The 18,338-nt window shown below is 51.2% G+C and overlaps 1 protein-coding gene across 3 annotated transcripts in view; it reads right to left on the bottom strand.

Annotated features, from left to right (window-relative positions):
* The window catches only part of WNT7B (Wnt family member 7B), a 101,034-nt gene extending 83,258 nt beyond the window's left edge, over positions 1–17,776 (bottom strand). The window contains exon 1 of one of the 3 annotated variants that reach the window (XM_063355084.1): positions 17,352–17,776. In XM_063355084.1, the coding sequence (XP_063211154.1) occupies positions 17,352–17,422 (71 nt within the window). In that variant the 5' untranslated portion in view covers positions 17,423–17,776. Of the gene's footprint in view, positions 1–9,569; positions 9,984–10,218; positions 10,601–17,351 lie in introns of those variants that run through there. The other 2 variants (XM_063355074.1, XM_063355093.1) reach the window with 2 other exon arrangements.
* Between the last annotated feature and the right edge of the window lie 562 nt (positions 17,777–18,338).

Here is an 18,338-nt window from a genome sequence, read left to right on the forward strand (position 1 = left end):
GTTTTGCTCAGAAGCACAGCTGCGTTTGGGGGTTACAAAGCAGCCAGCTGTTGCTTCTAACTCCTGTCCTGCACCCCCACATCCTCAGCACAGTTTGCGTTGCATGTTAGTGGTTAATGGACATCCCTGAACTTGCCACTCTCCAGCCACAGCTTTTCAAACCACTCAGTGCAGCCTACAAGAGACCCAAACAGAAGGATGAGCCTGGAGAATTGCTTGGCTGGCAATTTTTGATGTATTTTGCCCTTTTTCTCCCAAAAGAGGGCAAAGCCAAAGGAAGACAGAGGCTTTATGACTTCCAAAGTGCTCTGACCATCAAAACAGCGTGCCGACTTCAAAGTAGGTAGCCTGTGTCCAGGTGAGGTTACGCTGTGCACATTGTCTCTGCATGCAAGTTCTTCTCATCTTTCCTATTCTCTTTCATCCCCAGTTCAAGGTGTGAAGCCTAACCTCCACACAGCAATTAGTGGATCGTGGCCCAGCAAGAGAAGACAGACCAAACCTCTGCCTCTGCCAAGGCTGTTGAGCTCCTCAGGAGCAAGGAAGATCATAAAACACAAGACAAAGCTCTGAGCCCAAAGGTAAGTTACTCTCGGTCGAAAGGATCTGTCTGGGGAAAAACTTTCAGAGATTAGACTAATCCAGAGTCTGATGACCTTTAGGTCATAGTGCAAGAACTTCCTCTTTGATACATCTTTTACAACATACCCAGAGCGACACTAACAACAATAACCTGACCCCATCCCTCCCCTCAGGAGCACCTACCCTGGGCAGAGCTCCCCAGAGACAGAGAAGGGAGAAGAACAAAAGACTCCAGGAAGTCTACTAGGGATGTGCCAATCTAATTATTATGGGCGGTGCTCAGATACTGTGATGAGAGGTGCCAATAAAAGAAAACAACCAAAAAACTGTAAAGCTAGGTGATGTACCCTTTAGGCCATGGGAGTGGAGAAAAAGGAATTCACTATGAATCAGATGAAGCCATATTTATTTGCACTCCCACCCTTGGCCCTTGTGATAGCATCAAAGTCCCCTGGATTTGAAGCAACCCTGACAGGCTTGGCTGTAGCCCACAGCAGTAGGGAACAGATTTAAGCCCCGTCCTTTGCTCCTTGCTCACTCTGCTGTACAGCAGTGCTGTTCTCCATCCAGCAAAATCCTCCTCTCCTTTAAGGCTCAGCACAACAGGTCTGATTCAGAAATGTTCCCCTTCCTCTTCGTTCCCTTGGATTTCTCACCCTGAGTCATCGGACTACAATACAACTTTAATGTGGAAAGTTTTGTGGGTACGTTTTGTTTTCTTTTAAGTTCAGAAAAGAAAAGGTACAACCAGAGGGGGAAAAAAAAAGTGTCTCATGGTTGAGAGGACTCTTTTAACCATGGAGTCACATGGCTCCCTGGCGAGCAGCCAAAGGAGTCATGAGAGATGCTGCACTCCCTTAACCATGTCCTGCCTGCTACCCAGCCTGCCACTGGCCACCTCGCACCCCGAGGCCAGCAGCTCTCCTCGGCCAAGCCTTGCCCTGCTGCGCCCATGGGTGGCTGACTGGCTCCTGTGGAAAGGGGAGGCACTGTCAGAAAGGATGCTTTGTGACTTTGGTAAGTGGCGCTTTCCCTCTGCCCTCTCCCCGAGGCCGTGCTGGACACGATGGTGGAGTAGGTGATAGCGATGCCATGTTTCAGATGAGGGGCGCTCATGCCGTCTCCGCTGCTTGTGGTCAGAAAAGAATCACTGAAAGCAATGACGCGGCATTTACATCGCATTTTCTGTTTTCAAAGTGCTGTGGCAGTTTTCACTTTTCTGCCCCTCCCATACATCCAAGCCGTGCCAGCATTGTTATTGCCCTATTAAAGCTGTGGGAAACTGAGGCAAGCAGAAGTCAGGATACTACTATTCAGCATCTCAGGCTTCGGTCCAGTCTGGGACCTTGCCTGTCCTCACCACAGAGCAAAACCCACCATGGAAAAGCATACTCTTTGGAGGGGCTATCCCGCTGCCCTGGCCAGGGCCCAGATCAATTAGAGATGCACTTGGGCTTTTTCAGATGCTTTCTTGCCTTGCTGCCGGGGATGTTGGGACCGGTGCTGGTCCTGCATGTCCATACAACTCTGCTGGGCGCTACTTAGCAGCTGCTGCATTCCACCCCAGCAGTGAGTGAAATGATCCTTGCCCGGTTCACTTGAATACTGGGAGGATTAATTCACTTACGATCCTTGAATGAAAGAAACTATTATTAAATAGTAGTCACTTTTCATAATTATGTCTCACTTCAGCCAGATTAGGAGGGTGGATATGATACCCAATCCCAGCACTGCAGCACTTAAACAATTCTAAATTAAATACACCTCAAATTGTTTTCCAGGCCCTGCTTGCAGGCAGAGAGTGGTTTATATCTTTCTGGCTTATGCTTACTTCCAGCTTTGAAAGCTGGGCTGCCCCACAATGCCTTGCACATAACGAGCAAATGCCACAGTGCTTTTGAAGTGCTTCTCCCCTCAAAAAATAAATAATGTTTTGTTTTTATGTCAGCTCTTACTGGCACCAGGGGCCGTAATGATTCTTTCAATAACCCATAGAACTGATTTTGGGTTTTGTCTGACATGGCCTCCTATTAATACTGCTTTTGCTGTATGGTCTTGGGAAATATGGCCACATTCCCTTTAAATTGCGTAATATGGCAGCCTGTGCCAAGGCTGTGCTCGGATGGATACTGGAAGAACAAGGCTTGTGCTGACTTTCTGTTTGGTCCTCCTCTCACTTGCACCAGAGTCACTCCGTTGACTGCGGCGGAGTCACTCCTGCTTTATTAACTTACTGAGCTGCGGACGTAAGCCCAGGGGAGAGAAGCCTGAGGCCCTCGGGGCTGAAGAGACAAGACATAAGATCTTCACAAAATGCTTCACAGATCTATAATGATGGCCACCCAGAAGCAAATATCTTTGAATACCTTTGCTCCTGCGTTCCAGGTATGGGCTAGTGGAAGAAGTAAGTCGTCAGCGTTATCTTTGCACCACAAATCTGCCAGTAAAGTCCCCGGAGTTCAATCAGTTTTGAAGGTGGTGCCACCGATTAGCAGCAGGGTGGCTCTACCTCAAATAAATGATTTGGGACACACAGTACACTAAGCGGTGGACTCCGTGCCACTTCACAGGGGAAAATTCTTCTGACACATGTAAACCATCTGAGGCTAGCTTTTGCCCTCAGCTGCACACTTGCTATACCACTGGATGTCCTTTTTTTGTTATTACTTAGGAACTCAGGGTGAAATCTGACCTTGGACAAAGGGCTAGAACAAAGACTATGTCACCATGATGATTAAGTGGGATTTTTGCATAAAAGTGAATTTTATCCTTTGTGGGTTCCTGCCACGAGGGAAATCTGATCCACACGCATAGGCTGAAAAGAAAATAAATTCAAAACTCTAACAATGATGTGGGTACAAACTCTATGCACTATTAAAATTATTTCCAGAAAAAGATACAATAACTCTCTAATTTAGCCTGTCTTCAGATTTTCTAAAGAAGGTATGATTTGCTGTAAAATAATTAATAGGTGATAATCATCTTGCTCTCGCATCCTAATGGAAGAAAGATTTTTTTATGATGAGAGCAACCACTTGGCCTTAACTATCTTAACTTTAGAAAAGCTGCCTACACTCATTAGAACTGAACAAGGCAGCTAACTTCCAGCTCCATCGCACTATCAGGAACACCGCCTTTTAGAAAGCAAGCCCAGGAGGAAAGTGAGGAAAAGACAACTCAGCGCTTTGTCTGAAAGTTTGTCCTAAAAACATTTGGGCAGTAACAGAAGAGAGAAGTCATAGAAATATATTGCGTATGGACAGTAAAACCTACCGAGAAAATACTTTAAGTCTCTGTATCTAGAATTTCCTCACATTTGCTCCAGTTGAAGTATTTGCAATTCTCCTTATGCGTGTGCTTTAGCAAAAGCAAATACATAGGAGCTGCCTTGACAAGAAGCAGCCAGCAAGTCCTATGCAGTTCTCCAGAATGGAGGGAAAATGTATCCTTTTACCTTTGGGGGAGGATTGAAGGGAGAATAAAAGAGAAGGAGAGGGTGCTAATAAACCTTGAAGGACTGAAAGACATCCTCCAGAAAACTGCTTTCCTTGTCTTTTCTTCCAGAGCACTCCTGTGCCTGAGCTCCTGGTCTTTCTTAGTCTTCCCAAGTAATTCTGGGCTTGTAAACCTGCAGCTTTCGGCGACAAGTTTGTTCAGCTCATTGCCAAGGTATTCACATGTGCACGGCACCATCCCAAAACCCGAAAGTCATGGAGATTTTACTTTTGTGCGTAGATATTTTGATCATGGATCTCCTGACTAGAGGCCTGGCTGGTTCCCGTATGACTCTCTCATGCGAAGTGCTCCTGTAACACTGTATAAATTATATTTCTGCGTCAGGTTGGGCTAATGCTGCACAGGAGGGCAGTGAAGCATCAAGGAAGAAAGCGCAAAAATAATGAGAAGAATCAAGCAGGCAGGAGAACCTGGGCTTGCAAAAAGCCATCTGACAGGTAGTTAGCAGGTAGAGGTGGTTTGCCAGCATGCATGAAAGACACCGATGAGAGTCCACAGAGGGTAAAACGACGTGCAAAGGTTATGGGCTGAGGAAATCAGGCTTGCAACATTAACCAGTTCTGTAACGCGTGGTGTCAGCGCGTCTGCAGAGCACCTTTGATCTGTAGCTGGTCCCAGCTTTCTGTTGCGTGTGGTAACTTGGGAGGACTAGACGGTTAAACTGTATTTTGGGTGTTAGGAATCTCTGACAATATTTCCGTCCAAATTACGCAGTCCCGTGCAGAAAACACTTGGCACTGCTCTACCTTTACATGCCATATTGCCAGGTACACGTGGGGCATCTTTTCCATTGCATAAAATGTGTTTGTCAGTCTAAATGAATAATTGCAGCTCACTTTGTTTAGCTCTTTAACACCTCCTTTGAAAGATTGTCTTCTGAGGGATTAGCCTTGTTCTTTGTTTAATATGCAAGCATATCTGCATTTAATCTCACCTACTCATCTGAATATTTCACGTTGCTTTATACCCACTTGTTATATTATTAGTAATGCAGCCCATGTAATTCCATGCTGTGGTCCTACAAATTCTGTATGCTGCCACTTTTCCTTATAATTATTTTTTTTCAACTTTAAGGCATGCTAGACACCCTATTCCCAGAACCTGCTTGCCACAAAGGATCGAGAGAGGTGCCTGCATCCAAATGCATTGGGGTTCCGGGATATTCAGAACTTGGGTGCTTGGCCTAAACCATGGCAGAGAGAGGGGTGGCCAGTCACAGATTTACCAAAGATCTGCGGCTTTAGACGGGAATTTTAGTCTGGGTCTCTCAGAGCTACCAAGAAGTCATACCACAATCACACTCACATCTTTGTGTGGCAGCTTCAATACATGGAAATAGCCTGTATCAGGCAGGTAAGCCAAGCTCGCAGTGATTATGTCAGCCCAGCATGCAAATATACTTTATCTTTCTTGTTTCTGACAAGCAAAAGCATTACCTTTAGGTGATCCTGAAAACAGGTTGAAAACCTTCCTTTGGAGGTTCTGTCTTTAAGCCAACACATCTCTGAGGGACAGTAAAGTTGAAGTCCTGTTCCAAATCCTCTTATCGATGACTATTATTCTAGTACCATATAAAAGGCGTACCTAAGGATCTCAACAGAGCTGTCCTTGGGCACAGGACTCTTCACAAATAGAGGCTGAGAGGGCAAGCTTGCCCTAAAGAGTACACGGTCTCAGTTATGAGTAAGTAAGTGCAAAGGCAGGGAAATGACGGATTTACACCGCAGTCCAGTGACTGAGCCAGGGACAATCCTGTTCCCGTAGCAGCCAGTTTTATCAGAGGTCAATACAGCCCTGATCTAACCGGGAAGGGAAGAGTGGGACAGATTGTGTAGCCCTGATGTGGGAGCATCAGTCACGCTGGTTGCTATTAACAGTGAAGCCGTGCCCACCGTCCCCTCCAAGGGTCTGCGCCACGGAGCAGGCTGGCTCTTCTCTGCTTGCGTAGCTCCCTCCCACATTGCACAGGCTAAGGGACAAGCTTCAGGGACTGTCTCCAGCAGCCCTAATCTTTAGGGATTAGGCATGAGTATTTTCCTGTAAGCATATGAAAAATATGCGTTCCTTCTAACCCGCTTCCCACCAGTGTGGAGAAGCCCTGTTGTAAGGGATGTGGAATTGTAAGGACATGAGAGCATCAGCAGAACAGATGCAAAATGTGCAAAGGATTTTTCTTCCTCTACATTTCCTAACCAGCCAGTAATATCTATTCGCTAATATAAATTATTTGCTGTATTACGCTGTTAGAATACGTAGTTGCTTTGAAGATTTATGCTGCTGTTACTACATACACACGCTGTCTCTTACGAGTTATTCACAATCACTTTACAGCAAATAACTGAATTAACTCTGTCTGTGTACCAGCAGATAATCCCCGAAATAAGCTTCTTAAGAAACGACTCTCACATTGCTGGTGAGCGCATCCAACCCTAAAGATGAACAGTGAAAGGAGTACGCAAATGGAAAGTTAGACTAGCACCATCTTCTTCAGAATAAGCTAAATGTGTGTGCGTACAGACACATGCGCACTCAAACATGCACTGCAAGAAATGGTGCCAGAAAGTATTATATATAATCCTGTTTTTTAGACATTTATACTAATTACATAGATATTATTAAATGTCAGTTTTATACTTTAAATATGTAATTGGATTACCAAATTCTGTCCAGAGCATTAAAATGCATCAATCATCACACTACCAGCTATTCTAGCTGCAGTCGATTTTCTTTTTTGAAAAGTCAGTCATTACACGCTTCTGGTTGTAAAAAATGTTTACAGTGTTTCAGAGGGCCAAAGGTTAGTAGGCAAGCACGCCGAAGAAGATTACTTTATCAGATAGCATATTTACAATACAGAAATCAATTTTATAAAGGAGTAGGTTCTTTAGAGTAATTTTGGATGTATTCTACTATAAGTTCACTTTCTTCCCAGCTAGTGCACATAAAACACTGAGGCCCCCGTGCCTCTTTCATTCTGAAAATGAAATTTCATTTCATCATTGCCTTTTTCATTTTGAAAATCCTGTTTCCTCATTATGGGATTTTTGCTTTACAGCTTCTCTAGCAGAATAACCGAGCGGCATCGTGCCCCCCTCCCTTCTCCTGCCCCAACTCACACGCGCCAAGAGAGAGGGAGCAGGGACACTCGGTTTAGCTCACCCACTGCTACATACTGCCAAAGGATCCTCTGTATGCCTCAAGGACCAGCAACTCCGAGCCCATGGAGTTGTTCCCATAGCCAAAGGATGATAGAGATCTCGGGCAAAATTAACATAACCATTGACAGTCCATGTAGCTCAGTAAATAGCAGCTCGGGAAGCATCCTCCCCTCCAGAGAGCAAGGGTAGCAGAAACAGACACCAGAAGATAATGCTCGAACAGGCTCTACTATGCTTTAATCTTCAAAAGCTACCATTAGTAAGCCAGAGGAGTATATTTACCCACAAGATAAACACCACAAGTTTTCTAGGCTACTATCCATTAAGCACTGAAATAACTCCTCTTTCTTTTAACTTCCAAAAGGGAGCGAGGCGAAGCATCGCAGCGTGCCCGGCTCTCCCCGCCGCTGCTCCCCGCTTACTGGGGGCGAAGAGCCCGGGGGGGGACACTTACTGGGGACACAGCTGAGACACCCAGGGGTCGGGGGCGGCCCGGGGGGCTGGCGGGGAGTCGGGGGTGGCCCAGCGGAGGGGGGGGGGGGGCAGGCAGCCTCTCCCCGCTGGCCCCGGTGGCGCTGCTCTCTCCCCGGGGAGGCAGCCGGCTCCGTCCCTCCGGAGTGATGGATGGAGGGAGGTGCGCGTTGCTTGGGGGCTCCGCTTTGTTGGGTTTCACCTCCTGATCCCTTTCCCTTCTGCTCTGCTGGACTGCAATAGCCACCTCGGCTCCGGCTCCGCGGGTCCAGCTCCGAGTGACCTGCCGCTGAGGGGATGAACTGGGGATGGCACAGGGAAAGGCGAGGGAGCATTATTTATCCGCAACAACTTCTCATTGTCGCGGGGGCAGCGCTCAAAAGATCCCCAAGCAGTTCGCTCTAAATAAAGCAGGCATTGCTTCCCTTGTATTTCCCCTCAGCAGTCGCCTTAGTATTATTATTATACTTCTATAGCTTTTGCTTTCGGACCTTATAATTATGTCACACAGCAAGGGAAACCGCTAGCATCCCAGCATCTGGTGTGCGGTTTAAAACTTTTGTTTCAAGATTTGAACTATTTATAGAAGGAAAACTTTGTAGGATAGTAATTTCCTACGGTTTTGAGAAAAATATGGCTACGCTTATATTAAAAGGGTGTATTTATTTATTTATTACGACTCCTTTCTCATGTTTTTTTTACAAAAAAAAAAAGATAGCACTGCAATTTTTTTTACAAGCTATTGGTCACCTACCAGCAGACTTATCCCGCCTGTGAAAAGAAACAGGCAGCTCTGTCTATTTGGTTTAATCAATAGCATCCAACCGAATTAAACCTAACTTGCTTCCATAAATCAAGCGCCTTTAAATATCGGTAGCCAAGGCATGTGCATTTCATTAAGAATTAAGAATGTAAAAATAGGCGTTTAGTTTCTTTTTATGGGTGTGTTTATTCCTACTTTTCTTCCATAGCGGTGGGTTATATTTTTCCATAGCCCACAGAAAATACACACACACACACACACACACAGGAACACACGCACACGTGCTCTCTTATATGCATGTGCTCCCGCGCAGGCAGACAGAGGAAAAAAACATATTAAGAGGCATAGATACATAAATCCACATACACTTCAGGGGTAGGAGCTCAAATTTTGCACCCGCCGGGGTGCGAAAAGGTCCGAGCTTGGTACGGGGGTGGGGGAGAAGGGAAATCCGCCCGGCCCCCGCCGCCGAGGTGCATGCGAGGCCGGGGATACCGAGGCGGGTGTTCCCCATCACAGACCGAGACGAGGGGAGCCCCTCTGCCGCCGTCCCCCGGGCCGGACCCCAACCGCCGGCTGCGCTTCCCGGAGCTCCCCCGGGCCCGATCCCAGTGTCTCGGCACGGCGGGGCTGGCGGGATGCTCGAGGGAGGGAGAAGGGTCGAGACTTTAAACCGGCTCCACCGGCCGGGGGACCTGCCGCCCCCAGCGCCCTCCCCTCCCCACGGCTGCCCCAAAGCGCGGTCAGAAGCCCTTGACAGCTTCCCAGCGGCCCCCCCGCCCCCCGGGCTCCGGCGTGCAGCCCCGACCGGGCCCGGATCCCCTCGGCACGGCGTTCGGCCGGCGCCGGGACCCCCGGCCCGCCACCCCCGGCACCCTGAAGCTGCTCCCGGCGGGGACAGAGACCTGCCGGGGGGACCTGCAGGAGCACGGCGGCGGACACTCTCTCCGCATCCCGCACGGACTAACCCAGCCGCGACTTATCCACCGCAACGTTAGATACAGATATAGATATTAAAAAAAAAGAGACCGAAACTCCTTGCAGTCCCACCCACCGACTCTCATTTCCCCCACCCCTACCTCCACCCCCTTCCTCACAAGGAAAAGGTCCTGGAGCCAGCTCTAACTGCGGGACTGGAGATCCCTCCGGAGCAAAAGCAGCCGGCTAGCAAGCGCCTCCGCCGCCGGGGGCTCGCCCCGAGCTGCGGGGCTGGGCGCTCGCCGCCGGCCGCAGCGGCCCACGGCTCCTCGGGATCTCCGCGCAGAAACAACACGCTTCCCCCGACGAGCGCGAAGCGATGCCCATCTCCGGTTTGGCAGGAGGAGGAGTCGGGGTCGGAGTCCCCAGGGGAGACGCCGGCCGCTCCGTTGCCCCGTTTGCCCCGCCGCCCTCCAAGGTGCGCCGCCCCCGCTGCGGGCACGCCGGGCCCCGGCCCCCGCCGGCGGGGCAGCCCCGGGAGTTACCTGGCGGTGTGTACCTTCCCCCGGGCAGGGTCCGAGCAGCAGCGCCAGCACCGCCACCAGCACAGCACCTCCGCCGCCGCCGCCACCACCACCGCCACCACCACCACCATCATCATCCTCACCACCACGCACTGCACGGAGCTGCCGCCCGTGCTGGCTTCTCCCGGCTCCCTCTGCTCGCTTTGCGCATTGCCCCTAGGTAGCTGCTAGCGGGGTCACTTCAAACAGTATTTTGAAAAAAAAAAAAAAAATCTGGATCACTTACAGGTAACTCCCACTGGTAAGGATGAGGAAAATCTGAGGGTAATACACTGAGAGTAACACACTGCGAGATGAAAAAAGGATCATGGCTGAATCCCGTTTACACTCTTGGAGTTCGCTTCCTTGGTTATTCCTTCCTGGCCCCCCCTGGTCGTAATTCCCCACCCTTTTTGGTGTCAGCTGTGGCTTGAATCTGAGTTGGAATCCAGTCCCTTGGGCTTGGGGGGGCTTTGTCTGTTTGTTTGTTTGTTTGTTTGTATTGTTGTGTCTAGTATTCCCCTGGTCCTAATGCTGCTCCCTGTGCAGAGTATGTGCTGCTGCTGCTGCTCTCGCTGCTGCTGCTGCCTCTGGGCTCCTGCCTGTCATGTCTCAGTGGTTGGAAGTTGTTACAGTGGGTTCTCGTGTTGGAATGAGGATGGTTTAAGGGATTTGGATGGCAGAAAGTGCCTCTCTCTCTCTCTCTCCCCCTCTCTCTCTAACTCTCCTGAGACTCGGGGCTGCCATTGGGCAGTCAGTCACTGCAATCCGCCTACTTTTTTCTCTCTCTCTCCCTCTGTCTCTCTCTCCTTTTTTTTTTTTTTTTTTTTTAAAGGGGAGGATGACAATGGAGAGACACTGATCTAGCCCGGGCTGCAAATGAATCCGCGCTCCCTGGCTGAGCCCTTTCCCTACGCCTGGCTCCGCCACCGCTCCTCACCCGCTCCATGGGGCATTTTTAAAGCTCTCCCTCGGCGCTCGGCGGGCTGCGGGCGGCTGGCTCCCTGCGACGGCCGTGGCACCCTTTCAGCTCGCCCTGGGAGGGATCCCGAAGGAGCTGGCAGCTCCCGGCTCCGCTGTCGGTTAATTGCTTTTATTATGGGCGGCTGCCCCAGTTCCCCCGAAGGGCTTCGCCGTCCCTCCAGCCTCGGCAGGGCTTTGGCTCTTGTTGTCCCCGGTGTTGAAAATTAAGCTCCGGTTTCAGGGGATCTTTCAAAAAAAAAAAGAACAACAACAAAAAAAAAAAACACCAAAACCCAAAAAGGCGTATATGTTGTCGTAGCTCGCCTGAGTGAGAAATAGAGACCTGCACACTCGTAGCTTCCTGGCGAGATTGGATTTCGCGCGAGAAGGGGAGGGAGAGGACTGGTGCGAAAGAGCCGGTTGTAGGGGGGCGAGCGGGGGGCGGCAGCAGCTGCCGGCGGCTCCCGGCTTGCCGCTCCCGCAGGCAGAGCTGGCGTCTCCTCTCTTCCCTCTCCCTCTCTCCTTCCTGAGAAGACGCCAGTCCGAAGGGAGGTTTCCCGGCAGGTTAGTTGCTTCTCACTTGCCTTTCCTCCGAGCCGGGCGGCTCCTGCCCCTCGGCACCGCCGCGCTCCGGGGCGAGGTGATGCTCGACCCTTCCCAGCTCCGGCGGGCGGGAGCCCTTCGTCCCGTGTAACCCCAACGGTGCAGCAGATAGATAGTCAGTCTTCCTCTTTGCCTCGTTGGGCGTTTGTCCTTTTTTTTTTTTCGTAGGGGGGGAAAAAAAAAAAAGAATTTTTAGTGGTGGGATAGATGGTGGAAAGACGTGCGCTGCGGATGCCGAGGTCAGGGTTTCAGAACGAAGACCGAAAGAGAAACGCGCACCGCAGATAATTTAGCACAAATGCAGCCGAAACGAGCGAGAACCAGGCTCCGAAGTCTCCTCGGTCCGTAGGGTTTGTAAATGTTCGTCTCAGGTTAATTGCCTAATGACTGAAGGAGTTCTCTTGGCCAAGAGCTCTTCCAAACACCCTGGGAACACCTCCTCCAGTTAACCAGTCCCGGCACATGGGTGCAGCTGTCTCCGTGACACAACGAAATATTCCTTCAGATGGAATGGGAATTGCAGAATTGGTGTTAAAAACGTTGTCTGCCGCCCAATACGCGATAAAAATCTTCTCGGGGTTTGTTTTCATTTAACCACTTTCATCTACAAGTTCAGTCCAGACGCTGGGATAGTCAACGTCCTTTTGAGAAACACTAATCTCGATTAACAAGAGGCAGAAGATTAAGCCTTTCAACGACTATTTGCATCCCAGAATCCTCTTATTTATAATTCTTTAAGATTCCAAAATGGTCATATTTATACTTCTGTAGGTGTGTGTGTGCGCTTATGTATAGATATAGACAGACATATAGATGTGTATCTCCTCTAGTGCCCGTTCCCTCTCTCGGACATGCAGGCTGTGGTTGGAGCAGCTGTGCTGAACACGAACTAGGGGAACGGGTAGAGACTTTTCATGTTTTATTTCTAGCACTTGTACGGCTTAGAATATATTTTTAAACGTGCATCTGCTTTTAAAGATGTGCCGGGGGGAAAGGGGGGGGAGGGGGAAAGACGAATTGTAAAAATGAAAAGTAAATGCTGGCGCTGGAAAACTTCGAACTGGTGTTGGCAGAGTTTGACCCAGTGCATGTGAAACGAAGATGGTTTACCAATCTCCACAATTTTCGGATCGAAACTGGTTTTGTCCACAGCTTAGCTGTGTAGGAGGAGGAAACTTGCATAAAAGAAACAAAAACGTGTCGTTTCTTTTCGGAAAGTTAAATTTTATTCTAAAACGGCGGGCCGGTTATTACGTCGGAAAATTAGTAATGATGATGATAAGAATAACCTGCTAAATTCCCTCCAAGTGGTTTCTGTACGTACGTTAGCCGGGGGTAGCGAGAAGTGCACTTGTTTAGTTGATTGAAGCCGAATATATTGCCTTCAATAAACTGGTATGACACTGGAGGAGGGGGTATTGTCAGTAACACCTAATATGGGCATTTCAGCATCTGTCGTTGCTTCTTCCACAAACACGTGTATTTTGGACAAAACAGGGGCAGAACGGCATCGAAATGGTTGCCGACACCACAGCCGGGCACTTGAAGCAGAGCAGGCACGAATAAAGTATTTCCCTTTTGGTTTTTCCTTTTTATCTGTCTATCCCCAGCTGCGGCTTCTTTTCTTACCCCAAACCTGGAGAGTGTCTGGCACAAAAGCACGTCGGAAGCCGGTGAGAGCTTTGAAGGTACGCCCGGTGGCCAGCACACCGGACTCCTTTCTGGTCGGAACCGGGTAATTCTTTGTAGCTCATCGAGCTTCAAGTCTAGTGCCAGGGGAAAGAAGGCGGGGGAAAAAGATGAGTCGCTTAAAATAAGCGGACGTATGGTTGGCGGGGAGGGCGAGGGGTGGCGGCGGCAGCATCAGCAGCGGCACAAACGGAGGGTGCCCGTGGAGGGGCCGGGGGAGCCTGTCGTCCCGCCGCGGGGGACGGCGCCGAGCAGCCGCACCGTCCGGGGCTTCGAGCGTAAATCCCGCTCGTCTCCTCCCGGGGGCTCCCGGCGCTGCCACGTGCTGCCCGCCGTCGAGGGCAGCCCCGGGGATGGGCGAGGGGAGCGGGATTTCTTTGGCGTTTGTCGCAAAGCCAAGGCGAGCTTCGCCGACGGGGCGGGAAGCGGGGTCGGCTGGCCCGTTCCCCGCCTCAGCGTCCCCCGGGAGTCCCCAGAGGGAGCGGCGTGCTCCGGCCTCCCCGGGATTGGCCGGGGCCCCCGACGCCCGCAGCCCTGTGAGCCCCCAGCTCCGTTCGGCGTTGCCGCAGGGGCACGGAGGAAGGGTCCCCGCCGCCCCCAGACGGGATGCCGGCGCCTGTCGTTGCTCCCTTGGGCAGCGCCAGCTCCCGCCGCCTGCAGCCCTCGGACCGCATCTTCCCCGCGGGGGAAGGGGGTCCTCTCCGCTCCTCTTGTCGCTGCTCCCGGCTGACCCCTTTTTTCCCCTCCAGAAAAGATAAAAAAGGGTGGGGTTTGCTCCCAGAACCCTGATGCGGGCATTGCCCGTCTTTCCGAAGGAAGGTCACATCCCCAGAGCATCCGCTGTGATTTGCATCTGGGGTACAGCTGTGATTTTTAACTTCCGACGTATTTATTAATTAAACTGGAGCCGAGTGCTCTGCGACCTTCGCAGGAAATATTTCTGTTTCAATCCTGCTGCTAGCCGGGGTCAATATTTGATGTGATCTCTTTTCGCGAGGGGATACGCGCAGTCAGCAGCGGGGCTGCAGGCGCTTTACGCTTCGGTGCCTGGACGGAAACGTCATCGACAGAAATATCAAGGGATGCTTCACCTCACGCCTCTCTCTCCGACAAACTCGGGGATAGGAAATAGAAATGGGAACAACGGGAATTCCCTGAGAGGGAGGACTACTGGAGCGGGACCTTGCTTTCTCCTCCTGACTGGACATCGCGGCTTTTTTCTGGTACCCTGCCATGTCACCCCATGGAACGCCCCCCGCCCCGCCCGACAGCTGGGTGAATACTTCTGTATTGCTTTATTTTCTCTCCTCTCGGTCTCCTGTTTGCCACTGAGAGCGGAGCTTTTAGCACGTTTTATTAAGACATGAACACGTGCTCCACAGCAAAGAAAAAAGAAAAAAAAAAAAAAGCCTGCCAAGTCTGACCTCTTTGCCATCGCTGACACAATGGCGCTCTCCTTCGCGCTGCAAAATAAACCTAATGCACTGGAAGACAAACTACGCTTTATCTCACTTCATCTGCCCCCCCTTTTCTATGCAGAGAGCTCACTAGAAAAGGTATCATTACACTCAAAGGATATGGTTTCAACAAAATGGTAGTTCCAGTGGCTGATGAAAGAGGAAATAATTGCATCCCACATGCCTAGCCTAGAAGTAGCCCTGGATCTCGGAGCAAATTTCTCTCCTATTGTTCAGAGAAAGTGAAGTATCCTCATCGCCTTACAGGCATGGTGATGGATCTGATGGGGTTTCTGTAAGGGCTTTTACTGCTCCTGCTGACCACTCAGTTTTACTTCCAGGCTCAATCCAACAGCATTCTTGTGATTTTTGCTCCGAATCCCCTTCTAAAACAGCCCAAATCAATTTCGAAAAAAGATCTGCCTTCCCGACTGACATGTGCCCAATCTTCTGTTCCCTTTAAAAATAAAACCGCAGTGAAAGCCAATAGCAATATCATTACCCTTATTTTGCAAAGCATTTTCTTTGGGCTCGCCTGCCTCTCGCTCTCTCTGTGAGGGATGTGTTGCACGAAGTCCTCCGGTTATTGAAGCAGGCGGGGTGCCCCCGCCATCGCTTCATTTATGGATACGCAGCCTCCCTAAATTCACCTTTCGTCTAAAATCCCTGTCAACCTGAGCCTGGAGGACGACAGAGCCCGTCGCTGCCGACCATAGCGACGACAAAGGGCGGCACAGGTATGTAGCCCCGCAGAGGTCAGAGCACAGAAAACACCCTCCTGTCGCCAGCAGGCAGGACTTGGGGCCACCCCCGGGCATATGCACCGGTCGGGGCAGGGGTTTGACGTGGGCTCCTCAGCGGGCCAGGGCAGGGGGTGCAGCGCAGAGGGCCTTCTCGGCGTCCGCGCATCCTCCGCGGGCCGCCCGCGGGGCAGCGCCGCGCTCCGCCGGCCCCCGCGGCGGCACCTGCGGCTGCAGGGGCGGGCCGAGAAACCGTGCCAAAAAAAATATAAAAAAATAAGCAAACGCAGGCGGAGGGACGCAATCCGGCCGGTGCCCGCCGAGCAACCTGCTGGGGACCCTCCGGAAGGCATTCGCCAGCAGCCCTGCCCTGGCTGCCCGCGGCTGGGGAGAGAGAGGGCAGGGGGAGCTCCCGGTGGGGGGCACCGACCCTGCTGGGGCAGCGCTTCCCTTCTCATCACTGAGGAGCCTAATTTAATTCTTCCCCCCCTCTCCTTCCCCTCCCCCTGTAACCTTAATCCTCGGGTCTGGCGTGCTCCCTCTGGCAGATTCCCTCCCCTCCCCCGCCAGCCCCCTCCTCCCCGCCGCTGCCCGGGCTGCTGACAGCGGGGACGGGGCTGTCCCCGCCGCGCATCGTGCCCGGAGCAGCGCCCGCGGCGGCAGCGGCGGCGGGACGGGCGGGCGGCGGGGCCCCGGCAGGTCCCGGCGGGCGGGCAGGGCCGGGCAGCTCCCAGCTTCTCCCTGCGCCGCTGCCCTCCCGCTCCGGGATGGGACGGGACGGAACGGAACGGGACGGGGTGCTGCGCCGTGCCGCCGGCCGGCCTGCCTGCCCGGCCCTCCGGGGAATTGCCCCCGGTCTCCCACCTTTGGGGGCTGCCCTTTGGCTCCCCGCTCCCCACCCCCCCACCCCCCCCCGCTCTTCCCTCTATTGATTTCAAGGTGGCAAGCGAGCGTTTTTGGATTGCAACTCACCTTATGCATTCTTGATCATTTAAAAAAAAAAACTCCCGCAGCTATGCAAAGACAGGATCTTTAAAGAGTTTGTAGCTCGACAGGTAAGGACTCGGCTGGGGCTCAGGAATGTGGAAATTCAACTCAAGTCAGCCTACTGCGACGAGCAATATTAATAAGGGCATACAGGTACGGGGGGGAGAGGCAGAGGGAGAGAGGGAGAAACCTGGCAACTAAAATAACAGCGTGATCTCGATCGTGGTGATCAAATACCGAGGAGCAAACGGCGGGCTTCCCGGGAGCCCCCGCTGCCCGCCGGCCTACGGGCCCCCGGGGCCGGTCCCGCCGGCGGAGCCCGCCCGGCTTCCTGGGCGCTGCAGCGCGGAGGTAGCCGGACCAGTTGTCAAGTTAATTTCAACACGTCTGTGTGATGGATAGAAACGCAAATTGTGTCTAGGCCTGCATAAAACAAATCCCTGAGTGCAGGTTCAGAGCAGGGATTCCCCTCCTCCCGCCCCTTTCGCCTTTTTAATACCTAAGCTCCATTGTCCCAGCAGCAGCGGCTGAGTTAACTCTGTCAGGCTGCTTTTTTTTTTTCTTTTTTTTTTTTTTTTTTTTTTTCCTGAGGGTACTGTAAGCCAGAGATAATATTTAAGTTCGCTTAAGCAGTACAAAATAAAAGGATCCGTCATCACTCGCGACCGGCTCCCTCCCGGCTGGGCGGCTCCGCAGCCGGGCATCGCCCCGCCGCGCTGCCCCGGCACCGGCACCGGGGGAAACGCGGACGTCTTCGGGGGGCTGCCACCACTGGGACACCCCGGGGGAGCAGAGCGGGGAGACAGAGAGAAATAATCACCTCTTTTTTTTTTTCCTTTCTTTCTTTTTTTCTCTTTTTTTCCTTTTGCAACATTTTGTTCACAAGTCTGTAATAACGTGACCCAAAAGCCAAAGGAGATTTGTCGTGCACAAGGACTTACCCTAATTTGACATAGATGACTCCAAAGCATAGAAACACGTAGAAAATCCACTTCCGAAAGTTTCTGTGCATGATCTAGAAAATGGACTGAGCCATAAAAATTGCACAAAAAGTCGAACTGATCTTGTCGATTAAATCCCAGTCAAGAGCATTGCCGAAGCTACCCAGGAGCAAAGCCGGCCGAAGTGTAAAAAATCAACACCGTGCAGATAAGCAGCTCTTCCCAGAGCCATGGTGACCGAAACCGGCTCCGATATTAAAGCTAAAGAGGGAGGAAAAAATAGAAAGAGCTGCTCAAAACGATAAAACAAAAATCCCAAGACAGACAGTCTGAGGGAGAAAATGAGCAAGCACTGATCTTGATCAACTGCCTCATAGAGCCCTGAAGTTCAATGTGTTTTTACTTGTTCTGACTTCCCCAGGTAACACTACGTATCTTGCAATCTATGGCTCCAGGTAGGAGGATCTCTCTCTCTCTCTCTCTCTCTCTCCTCTCTCTCTCTCTCTCTCTCTCCTGCTCTTCCCCCCACCCCGTGTGTGTCAGGATCTAATACATATCTTATCTGTCTGTGTGCATGTGCGTGTGCGAGTTATGCGTGTGTTTGCCTTTCAGAAGGCATGTCCTTAAGCCGGAGCGTTGGGGAAAACACACGAAACGTATCCAATAAGGGAAATAAAGGACTCGTCCTCTCAAACCGAAGCATTTTTTCATTTCCTCTAGTATGGTAACGCGGCTCGATTTGCAATGTATGGACGTCGCAAAAGAGATTGTTAACTCTTTTTTTTCTTCTTTTTTTTCTCCTTTCTCTTTTTTTTCCCCCTTCCCCCTCTTCTTTCTAATCAAAAAGAGGCAGGCGTTAACCCCTGTTGGCTTACAGCTCCGTATCCTAAAAGGCGATATGTGTGTGTGTCCAGACACAAACGCCTGTCACTAAATTTAATATCATTGTCCACAGTAAGAAAACACTCTTCCTCCTTTAAGAAACAG

Source organism: Chroicocephalus ridibundus, chromosome 1 (assembly GCF_963924245.1).
Source record: "Chroicocephalus ridibundus chromosome 1, bChrRid1.1, whole genome shotgun sequence".
Taxonomy (NCBI): domain Eukaryota; kingdom Metazoa; phylum Chordata; class Aves; order Charadriiformes; family Laridae; genus Chroicocephalus; species Chroicocephalus ridibundus.